We start from the raw sequence: 12450 nt of genomic DNA on the forward strand, positions 1-12450 counted from the left end.
CCAGCATACGTTTTAACGATTGAAATTCATGGTGTTCCTTTAGAAAATGATGAGAAGACCATCAAGACTGAAAATTAGATATCGTTGGTAGACAGAGCACAGAAAAGAAAACACAGAAAAGCATAGGCAAGCAAGTGCTTACTGAACAAGTGCCATATAGAACCCATATTAATTTGTTACAGTGTTTTTATTGTGTGTGGTTTTTCTCTGTTCCTAGAATTGTCCTGTTATACCTATTAGCACCACATAACTATATGTGTTGATCACTTTGGTAAAGTGCATTGTGCTTTGCCCACTAAGAAAAAAAGAAAAAAAAAAGTGTAATGTAACAGATTTGGAATATTATTTTCCTTAACTAAGGAAATGTGCAAGTAGGGCTGGCTGTTTTATAACTCTTTTTTTGTGGTAGTTAAGGAAATTGCCGTACTATTGCAAATGATGAAAAATGCTGGCATTAATGCAAATAAAGACCTGAGAGATTCAAATAACTATTAGAGGGGTATTAAAAGATTTAGTGTTGACCTAGATATTTTTGAATACGTCAGGAATGAGAAAATTATTAGCATTATCTGAAGTTCATTTTCGTTAATATATCTATGTTACAGCTTATGTTAGTGAACTTGCTTATTTGCAAATTAGCAAGTCTTTCTTTAGGAAGAATGGCTCTACTCCTTTTTACCACATCATTTAGGGACTTGAGTACCAATTAAAGTGCCCTAAAATGTTGCAGGCAGGCTATAAACATGCAGTTATTCTGCTTAAAGCAAAGCAGAATAAACAAAATAAGACTCGCTGAAAGAAAATTGAAAAACATTTACACAGTAATTCTGCAGCTTGTACCATACGGTCTTAGAAAATGTTGAAGGAGTATTTATATTACTGCTGAAATACGACCCATGTACTACAAATATCTGAATTAAAACTGTTATATTTAATTCCTTTCATTAATTTTCTTTTTATTTTTGAGTAAGTTTAGATTTACACAAGAGTTCCAAAGATAGTACAGACTTCCCATAAATCCTTCACCCAGTTTCCCCTGATGTTAACATCTTACACAACTGTTATGCATTTGTCAAAACAAGACATGAATGTTGGTCATTTCTATTAACTAAACTCCAAACTTTATTTGGCTTTCACCACTCTTCCATTAATGTTCTTTTTCTATTCCAGGATTCAATCCAGAATACTGTATTGTCTGCTTCGTCTCCTATGGTCTGTAACAATTTCTTAGTCCTTTCCTGTTTATCATAACCTTGATCACTTGGTTTTGTAAGGTAGTGTCTGCCAGGGCTCTTCCCTGGAAAGTCACTATCTTTCTCTTTCCATACTCTGTTCTCCAGAATAGTATAGTCACTAAGTCTATACTCAAGGGGAGGAGGGATTAAACTTCATCTCCTGGAGTGGGGATTATCTATATGTATTAATTTCTTTGATTTGGGGAAGTTGTAATGAAAGGTTAGGTTTTTGTGTTGTTATTTTTGTTGTTGTTGTTAACACATCCCCTTTCTTCTAATAGGGCTAGAACAACTAGTTTGGGACAACAGTCATTAGAATTCTATTAAAATTTCTTAATACACTAATCATTTATCCTCTTTTTTAAAAATTGGCACATAATAATTATATATATTTGTGGAATACGATGTGATGTTTCAATAGATGTATACATTGTGTCGTGATTAAATCAAGGCATTTGGCATATTTATCACCTCATATGTTTATCATTTCTTTGTGATGAGAACATTCAAAAATCCTCTGTTCTAGTAATTTTGAAATATACACTATAATACTGTTAAATATAGTCTCCCTGCTGTGCAATAGAACACCAGAACTCATTTCTCCTATCTAACTGTAACTTTGTACCCGTTGATCAATCTCTTGATGCTTATCTAACTAGGTACTAATCCTCTGGAGTAGGAATAAAGAACCTTCCAGGAATATTGAACTGTAGGGTCTTTAAAGGCAGTGCCTAGCTTTACTTCTTATGTCACTCTCACCTACCCTGAAACCTGGCAAACCGAGATCATTAGAGACACCTTCATTTAATGCCAGTTAGAAAAATACAGAAACACGGGAGTTATATCTAGTAAAAGCAAGAAGAAGGGAACTGATATTTATTTGGAACTTAACCGTGCCAGGAACAACATTATTGTATTTTCTATTGACAAGAGTCCCGTGAGGTAGCTATAAACTATTTTCTTTTCTTTTTTTAATTTATTTTACCTTTTATTTTAATTTTTTTTTATTATACTTTACGTTCTAGGGTATGTGTGCACAACGTGCAGGTTTATTACATACGTATACATGTGCCATGTTGGTGTGCTGCACCCATTAACTCGTTATTTTTATTAGGTATATCTCCTAATGCTATCCCTCCACCCTCCCCCACTGCACAACAGGCCCCAGTGTGTGACGTTCCCCTTACTGTGTCCAAGTGATCTCATTGTTCAGTTCCCACTCATGAGTGAGAACATGCGGTGTTTGGTTTTTTGTCCTTGCAATAGTTTGCTGAGAATGATGGTTTGCAGCTTCACCCATGTCCCTACAAAGGACATGAACTCATCATTTTTTATGGCTGCATAGTATTCCATGGTGTATATGTGCCAGATTTTCTTAATCCAGTCTATCATTGTTGGACATTTGGGTGGGTTCCAAGTCTTTGCTATTGTGAGTAGTGCCGCAATAAACATAAGTGTGCATGTATCTTTACAGCAGCATGATTTATAATCCTTTGGGTATATACCCAGTAATGGGATGGATGGGTCAAATGGTATTTCTAGTTCTACATACCTTAGGAATCGCCACACTGTCTTCCACAATGGTTGAACTAGTTTACAGTCCCACCAGCCGTGTAAAAGTTCCTATTTCTCCACATCCTCTCCAACACCTGTTGTTTCCTGACTTTTTAATGATTGCCATTCTAACTGGTGTGAGATGGTATCTCATTGTAGTTTTGATTTGCATTTCTCTGATGGCGAGTGATGATGAGCATTGTTTCATATGTCTGTTGGCTGCATACATGTCTTCTTTTGAGAAATGTCTGTTCATATTCTTCGCCCACTTGTCGATGGGGTTGTTTTTTTTCTTGTAAATTTGTTTGAGCTCTTTGTGGATTCTGGATATTAGCCCTTTGTCTGATGAGTAGATTGCAAAAATTTTCTCCCAATCTGTAGGTTGCCTGTTCACTCTGATGGTAGTTTCTTTTGCTGTGCAGAAGCTCTTTAGTTTAATTAGATACCATTTGGCAATTTTGGCTTTTGTTGCCATTGCTTTTGGTGTTTTAGACATGAAGTCCTTGCCCATGCCTATGTCCTGAATGGTATTGCCAAGGTTTTCTTCTATGCTTTTTATGGTTTTAGGTCAAACATTTAAGTCTTTAATCCATCTTGAGTTAATTTTTGTATCACATGTAAGGAAGGGAACCAGTTTCAGCTTCCTACATATGGGCTAGCCAGTTTTCCCAGCACAATTTGTTAAATAGGGAATCCTTTCCCCATTTCTTGTTTTTGTCAGGTTTGTCAAAGATCAGATAGTGGCAGATGTGTGGTATTATTTCTGAGAGCTCTGTTCTGTTCCATTGGTCTATACCTGTTTTGTTACCAGTACCATGCTGTTTTGGTTACTGTAGCCTTGTAGTATAGTTTGAAGTCAGGTAGTGTGATGCCTCAAGCTTTGTTCTTTTTGCTTAGGATTGTCTTGGCAATGCAGGCTCTTTTTTGGTTCCATATGAACTTTAAAGGAGTTTTTTCCAGTTCTGTGGAGAAAGTTATTGGTAGCTTGATGGGTGTGACATTGAATCTATAAATTACCTTGGGCAGTACGGCCATTTTCACGATATTGATTCCTCCTATCCATGAGCATGGAATGTTCTTCCATTTGTTTATATCCTCTTTTATTTCGTTGAGCAGTGGTTTGTAGTTCTCCATGAAGAGGTCCTTCACATCCCTCGTAAGTTGGATTCCTAGGTATTTTATTCTCTTTGAAGAAATTATGAATGGGAGTTCACTCATGATTTGGCTCTCTGTTTGTCTGTTATTGGTGTATAAGAATGCTTGTGATTCTTGCACGTTGATTTTGTATCCTGAGACTTTGCTGAAGTTGCTTATCAGCTTAAGGAGATTTTGGGTTGAGACTGTGGGGTTTTCTAGATATACAATCATGTCATCTGCAAGCAGGGACAATTTGACTACCTCTTTTCCTAATTGAATACCCTTTCTTTCTTTCTCCTGCCTGATTGCCTGGCCAGAACTTCCAACACTATGTTGAATAGGAGTGGTGAGAGAGGGCATCCCTGTCTTGTGCCAGTTTTCAAAGGGAATGCTTCCAGTTTTTGCCCATTCAGTATGATATTGGCTGTGGGTTTGTCATAAATAGCTCTTATTATTTTGAGATACGTCCCATCAATACCTAATTTTTTGAGCGTTTTTAGCATGAAGGGCTGTTGAATTTTGTCAGAGCTGTTTCTGTGTCTATTGAGGTAATCATGTGGTTTTTGTCTTTGGTTCTGTTTATATGCTGGATTACGTTTATTGCTTTGCGTATGTTGAACCAGCCTTTCATCCCAGGGATGAAGCCCACTTGATCATGGTGGATAAGCTTTTTGATGTGTTGCTGGATTTGGTTTGCCAGTATTTTATTGAGGATTTTTGCATTGATGTTCATTAGGAATATTAGTCTAAAATTCTCTTTTTTTGTTGTGTCTCTGCCAGGCTTTGGTATCAGGATGATGCTGGCCTCATAAAATGAGTTAGGGAGGATTCCCTCTTTTTCTATTGATTGGAATAGTTTCAGAAGGAATGGTACCAGCTCCTCCTTGTACCTCTGGTAGAGTTCAGCTATGAATCCATCTGTCCTAGACTTTTTTTGGTTGGTAGGCTCTTAATTATTGCCTCAATTTCAGAGCCTGTTATTGGTCCATTCAGAGATTCAACATCTTCCTGGATTAGTCTTGGGAGGATGTATGTGTCGAGGAATTTATCCATTTCTTCTAGAGTTTCTAGTTTATTTGTGTAGTGGTGTTTATAGTATTCTCTGCTGGTAGTTTGTATTTCTGTGGGATCGGTGGTGAGATCCCCTTTATCATTTTTTTATTGCATCTATTTGATTTTTCTCCCTTTTCTTCTTTGTTAGTCTTGCTAGCAGTCTATCAATTTTGTTGATCTTTTCAAAAAACCAGCTCCTGGATTCATTGATTTTTTGAAGGGTTTTTTGTGTCTCTATCTCCTTCAGTTCTGCTCTGATCTTAGTTATTTCTTGCTTTCTGCTTGCTTTTGAATGTGTTTTGCTCTTGCTTCTCTAGTTCTTTTAATTGTGATGTTAGGGTGTCAGTTTTAGATCCTTCCTGCTTTCTCTTGTGGGCATTTAGTGCTATAAATTTCCCTCTAAACACTGCTTTAAATGTGTCCCAGAGATTCTGTTTTTTTGTGTCTTTGTTCTCGCTGGTTTCAAAGAACATCTTTATTTCTGCCTTCATTTCGTTATATACCCAGTAGTCATTCAGGAGCAGGTGGTTCAGTTTCCATGTAGTTGTGCGGGTTTTGAGTGAGTTTCTTAATCCTGAGTTCTAGTTTGATTGCACTGTGGTCTGAGAGACAGTTTGTTACAATTTCTGTTCTTTTACATTTGCTGCAGAGTGCTTTACTTCCAACTATGTGTCAGTTTTGGAATAAGTGCAATGTGGTGCTGAGAAGAATGTATATTCTGTTGATTTGGAGTGGAGAGTTCTGTAGATGTCTATTAGGTCCGCTTGGTGCAGAGCTGAGTTCGATTCTTGGATATCCTTGTTAATTTTCTGTCTCACTGATCTGTCTAATGTTGACAGTGAGGTGTTAAAGTCTCCCATTATTATTGTGTGGAAGTCTAAGTCTCTTTGTAGGTCTCTAAGGACTTGCTTTATGAATCTGGGTTCTCCTGTATTGGCTGCATATATATTTAGGATAGTTAGCTCTTCTTGTTGAATTGATCCCTTTACCATTATGTAATGGCCTTCTTTGTCTCTTTTGATCTTTGTTGGTTTAGAGTCTGTTTTATCAGAGACTCAGATTGCAACCCCTGCCTTTTTTTGTTTTCCATTTGCTTGGTAGATCTTCTTCCATCCCTTTATTTTGAGCCTATGTGTGTCTCTGCATGTGAGATGGGTGTCCTGAATACAGCACACTGATGGGTCTTGACTCTTTATCCAATTTGCCAGTCTGTGTCTTTTAATTGGAGCATTTAGCCCATTTACATTTAAGGTTAATATTGTTATGTGTGAATTTGATCCTGACATTATGATGTTAGCTGGTTATTTTGCTCGTTATTTGATGCAGTTTCCTCCTAGCATCGATGGTCTTTACAATTTGGCATGTTTTTGCAGTGGCTCGTACCGCTCGTTCCTTTCCATGTTTGGTGCTTCCTTCAGGATCTCTTGTAGGGAAGGACTGGTGGTGACAAAATCTCTCAGCATTTGCTTGTCTGTAAAGGATTTTATTTCTCCTTCACTTATGAAACTTAGTTTGACTAGACATGAAATTCTGGGTTGAAAAGTCTTTTATTTAAGAATGTTGAATATTGGCCCCCACTGTATTCTGGCTTATAGAATTTCTGCTGAGAGATCTGCTGTTAGTCTGATGGGCTTCTCTTTGTGGGTAACCCAACCTTTCTCTCTGGCTACCCTTAACATTTTTTTCCTTCGTTTCAACCTTGGTGAATCTGACAATTATGTGTCTTGGAGTTGCTCTTCTCCAGGAGTATCTTTGTGGTGTTCTCTGTATTTCCTGAATTTGAATGTTGGCCTGCCTTGCTAGGTTGGAGAAGTTCTGCTGGATAATATCCTGAAGAGTGTTTTCCAACTTGGTTCCATTCTCCCCATGACTTTCAGGTACACCAATCAGATGTAGATTTGACCTTTTCACATAGTCCCATATTTCTTGGCGGCTTTGTTCTTTTCTTTTTATTCTTTTTTCTCTAAACTTCTCTTCTTGCTTCATTTCATTCATTTGATCTTCCATCTCTGATACCTTTCTTCCAGTTGATCAAATAGGCTACTGAAGCTTGTGCATGCGTCACGTAGTTCCCGTGCCTTGGTTTTCAGCTCCATCAGGTCCTTTAAGGACTTCTCTGCATTGGTTATTCTAGTTAGCCATTCGTCTAATCGTTTTTCAAGGTTTTTAACTTCTGTGCCATGGGTTCGAACTTCCTCCTTTAGCTCGGAGAAGTTTGATCTTCTGAAGCCTTCTTCTCTCAACTCATCAAAGTCATTGTCTGTCCAGCTTTGTTCCGTTGCTGGTGAGGAGCTGCGTTCCTTTGGAGGAGGAGAGGCGCTCTGATTTTTAGAATTTTCAGTTTTTCTGCTCTGTTTTTTCCCCATCTTTGTGGTTTTATCTGCCTTTGGTGTTTGATGATGGTGACGTACAGATGGGGTTTTGGTGTGGATGTCCTTTCTGTTTGTTAGTTTCCTTCTAACAGTCAGGACCCTCAGCTGCAGGTCTGTTGGAGTTTGCTTGAGGTCCACTCCAGACCCTGTTTGCCTGGGTATCACCAGCGGAGGCTGCAGAACAGCGAATATTGCTGAACAGAAAATGTTGCTGCCTGATTGTTCTTCTGGCAGTTTCGTCTCAGAGTGGTACCCAGCCTTGTGAAGTGTTAGTCTACCCCTACTGGGGGTGCCTCTCAGTTAGGCTACTTGGGGTTCAGGGACCCACTTGAGGAGGCAGTCTGTCCGTTCTCAGATCTCAGGGTCCGTGCTGGGAGAACCACTGCTCTCTTCAAAGCTGTCAGACAGGGACATTTAAGTCTGCAGAGGTTTCTGCTGCCTTTTGTTCAGCTATGCCCTGCTCCCAGAGGTGGAGTCTACAGAGGCAGGCTTGCCTCCTTTAGTTGTGGTGGGCTCCACCCAGTTGGAGCTTCAGGCCTCTTTTTTTACCTACTCCACCTTCAGCAATAGCAGGCGCCCCTCCCCCAGCCTGGCTGCCGCCTTGCAGTTGGATCTCAGACTGCTTTGCTAGCAATGAGCGAGGTTCTGTGGGTGTGGAAGCCTCTGAGCCAGGCACGGGATATAATCTCCTGGTGTGCCTTTTGTTAAGACCATTGGAAAAGCGAAGTATTAGGGTGGGAGTGACCCGATTTTCCAGGTGTTGTCTGTCACTGCTTTGCTTGGCTAGGAAAGGGAATTCCCTGACCCCTTGCGCTTCCTGGGTGAGGGGATGCCTCGCCCTACCTCTGCTCACGTTTGGTGCGCTGCACCCACTGTCATGCACCCACTGTCCGACAAACCCCAGTGAGATGAACCCGGTACCTCAGTTGGAAATGCAGAAATCACCAGTCTTCTGCGTCGCTCATGCTGGGAGCTGTAGACTGGAGCTATTCCTATTTGACCATCTTGGAACCACTGCTATAATCTGTTTTCAAGAAGAGGAAAACTAAAGCAATCAATCAGTCGATCTTAAAAAGGTTAAAATCGTAATAGAACAAAATTTGAACTCAGCTCTTCATGATTTCTCAGTTCATTTGCTTTTCAGTATAAGTTGCCCTTCTGTGTGGGGTCTCTTATATACACTTCCCTGTCTCTACCTCTTTGTCTTCCTTTTTAGTTTCTTCCTCTTTTTAAAAAATGTCTTTCTCTTCTTAAAATGATGTATCTTTAAAAATCTAGACATTAAGAGAATGGATCCCACATATCACTAGTGAAAATATAAATTGGTATAGTCTTTTGGGTAAAGAGAGAGATATATATATATATACACACACACACACACGTGTATATTGATGGTTCCTACAGCTTTGTGGTGGAAAAACAAGAACTGAACACAAAGCTTATCAGTAGGTGAATGACCAAATGTCCTACATCCTTGATATCGAATATTATATGCAACCACTAGTGATTTCTAAGCTGTATTGTTAAGTGAGAAATTATGAAGTTAAGTATATACCTTTATATAGGTACATATATAATGATTCCACTTTTTAAAAACAGTGACAGAATAACCCTATATGTGTTTGTATGTGATTGTAAAGCATGGATTTTTTAACAGTGTTCATGTGAGAGAGAGATAGTAAGAGAAAATGACTTGTATTAAGATTGTGTTCCCATTTATTACAATGAGTCTGCACATGGATATGCACAAAAGGATGCATGAAAGTATAGTCACCAACTAGAAATCCAGTCAACCTGAATCCTGCTCTCTCTCTCTCCCCACCTAATCAGTCTCAGAGTTCTGGTGATTCTCAAGAGTTTCTCAAATGTGTTTCCTACTTTCCATCTCTTCTATTGCTTTATTTGTCATTTTTGCCTCAACTACTGAAACAGCCCCCTGACTAGTCCTCCTGACTTGAGTCTTGTCCACCTCAAATCCACCAACCATTTACTTGCCAAAGTAGGCCTATCCAGGGATATCTAAGACATAAACTCTCTACTTAAAACTCTTTGTTGATGCCTTCTCACCTGCACTACAAAAGCCAAACCCCTTAGGATGATCTAAAAACCCTGGCAAAACTAAGGCTTGACCACTTCTGTCATTCCCCACCTTCCACATTTACTCTGGCAACTGCAGACTGCCAGTGGTTCTCCGTCTAGGTCATGGGGACTATCATCAGGTCTTTGCTTATGCTGTTACTCCTGTTTGAAATCCTCTTCACGGCTTTCCCTTCAGCTCCCCATCTCTCTCCCTCCCCCATTTATCCTTTTCAAACTGATTTCTGGGGTCTCCCTGATCTCCCCTCAACTTCCAGCTAGGCTAAGCTGGGTGACTCTCCTGTATGACTAAGCTGGGTGACTCTCCTGTATGCCTCTGTCTTGTACTTACCCTGTGTACTGTCATGAATTCCTCCTCACTTTCTCTTCTTTACTAACCGAGGGCAGGAACTGACATTCTCATCATTATAATTCTGGTACTTACCACAGTTCCTGGTGCTGTTTAGTTGCTCCACAATTGAATGCCAAGATGCTATCCCCTTGGCCCCCACCTGCTTGGATTGGATCTTTGAATCATAACCAAAAGTGATTTCACATTCAAATTTTAGAGATTGAAATGAATCATCTTCGTATTTAGCAAGTGGAAGAAAATGTTTCTTTTATATATCTCTAATACAAATAACTTACCAGGTTAAAAGGGTGAGATAATAAGGCTGATACACTTTATTCATTGTTTAAATTGATATATATATTAAATTGATACATATGTTTTTAAGTAATTAATGTGCAATCATGGTATTTACACTGTAGCAATTAAAATTAAGGTAGCTTTGTTATCTAAATGATTATGGTGGGGATATAGTTATTTAGACTCTCAAGAGTAGAACTGCATAGTTATTTAAATATTGATTCTGTGGGTACAGATAGGTATGGTTGAAATAAGCGATATTTGGTTAATAATCTGTAACAAATGAGGCTTAGTGTCTATGATGATGCCACACACTGGGAACCAACAAGTCCCAAAGAAATGTTAGTTTTGATATTTTGAGCTTGTTAGGCATTATTTTTAAATGACTCATATGTAGTTGAAAATTTTATATTAACAACCAGCCACAGACGAGAGCAGTGGTTAGTTTGAGTTGAGTAATAGAATAGTATATTTTGGGGACTAATTTTCAAAGTATTTTAGAAAGAGACATTTGACTTTTAAGTTAAAAGAACTGGAGTTGCTAATAAACACTGCAGAAAACAGAAATGTCTTCTATCTGATTTAATGATTACAACACAAATTATACTCTTTCAGGCCGGGATATTACAGCTCATGTTTCTGAAAAGACTCTCTACATGTTAATTTTTCTGCTATAACTAGTTTCACTTTAAAGAAGAGCAGTTTGAAAGGTAAACTGTTCATAACATTGAACAGGGTAGAGTTTAGGTTTGTTACCATGAGTATGTTTGCTTCTTAATGCTATTTCAATCATTTTAATAGCAGTAATTTGGTTTTTTTCAGCAGCATACTTCCCAGTTAAAAATATTTTTTATAATCACATGATGAATTATGTAATATATGCTTTGTTTTTTCTACTACAGTTTTTCATAAAAAGGAGCTTTATGGAAATTATAGACTGTAAAGTGATCATTACTATATTAACTGTGATTATAAATGGGTTGTTTTCAGGGCAGATTTTAGTTCATGGTGAAGTGGGTGTTTCTGTTTTGAAAACTTATGTAAAAGTCTGTTAAAGCTGGTAGGCTTTAGCTTTCATTTTAACCTGACAACCATCCTAAATAATTTATATGCAAATAATATATTTTCATGTACAATTTCCAAGTGACATACTTCTGTGGATATAATTGCATAATCAACTGCTAATGCAAATTATCATTCAGTGAAATTGTTTAAAGTGAACAGTAACCACACAGTGGTTGATTTAATTTTTTTCAACTCATAGATTCTATAAGGGGACCATCTTTTTTTTTCATTGGTCTTCCTTTCTATTGCTATGCCTTTTTGATTCCTTCTCCCCCAACTCCTATTCTTCAAAGCTCTACAAAAAAAAGCATCTTATAGGAAATAATGTTGAGGCTCATAATAAATTAGAAATAGTAAGGACAATTTGAAATAATAAAGAAGTTTCACCCTTTCCCATCTTCCTGCTCCCCAGCCTCTACCCTCACCCCCATGCCAGGATGACATGCCTTTTTTTATATATATTGGGCTGCTATTAAGATTATCTTTTCTCTCTTTCATAGTGATCTTGAGCCTGAATGGCTGGACAGTGTGCAGAAAAATGGAGAGCTGTTTTATTTGGAATTGAGTGAGGATGAAGAAGAAAGCCTCCTTCCTGAGACACCAACTGTGAACCATGTCAGGTTCAGTGAAAATGAGATTATCATTGAAGATGATTACAAAGAAAGAAAAAAGTATGAACCCAAACTCAAGCAGTTTACCAAAATTTTAAGAAGGAAAAGACTTTTACCCAAGCGCTGCAATAAAAAAAATAGCAATGACAATGGACCAGTATCCATTCTAAAGCATCAGTCCAATCAGAAGACAGGAGTCATTGTCCAACAGCGGTACAAAGATGTGAATGTTTATGTAAACCCCAAAAAGCTAACTGTCATCAAAGCCAAAGAGCAGCTCAAGCTTCTGGAAGTGCTGGTTGGAATTATTCATCAGACCAAGTGGAGCTGGAGAAGAACTGGAAAGCAGGGTGATGGAGAGAGGCTTGTGGTTCATGGCCTGCTGCCAGGGGGATCTGCTATGAAGAGTGGTCAGGTACTCATTGGTAAGTGTTGCTGGTACACATCCATCCTTGTTTACAGAGATACATGATTAACGATGACACCTTGCGGGAAATGTGATAAAAGCAATTACATACAGTCTCCACAGATTAAGAACTGATTAATGACATTTGGTACAGTAGAGAAATGGTTACACATGGTACACTACAAGGTATAGTGTTCTAAAATAACCAGTTCAGTGTGTTGAATATGTGTGTGCCTTGTTCAGGCCAAGAAATAGCTTACCTAATTTTCAAGTTTTGAATTATATAATTTTA

At 38.3% G+C, this 12450-nt stretch overlaps 1 protein-coding gene across 1 annotated transcript in view; it reads left to right on the forward strand.

Annotated features, from left to right (window-relative positions):
• Positions 1 to 12450, forward strand: part of INTU (inturned planar cell polarity protein) — an 86220-nt gene that overhangs the window by 5359 nt on the left and 68411 nt on the right. The window contains exon 2 of the mRNA XM_025385817.1: positions 11642 to 12177. Coding sequence (XP_025241602.1) covers positions 11642 to 12177 — 536 coding nt within the window. The remainder of the gene's footprint in view (positions 1 to 11641; positions 12178 to 12450) is intronic.

This window comes from Theropithecus gelada, chromosome 5 (genome assembly GCF_003255815.1).
Source record: "Theropithecus gelada isolate Dixy chromosome 5, Tgel_1.0, whole genome shotgun sequence".
Classification (NCBI taxonomy): domain Eukaryota; kingdom Metazoa; phylum Chordata; class Mammalia; order Primates; family Cercopithecidae; genus Theropithecus; species Theropithecus gelada.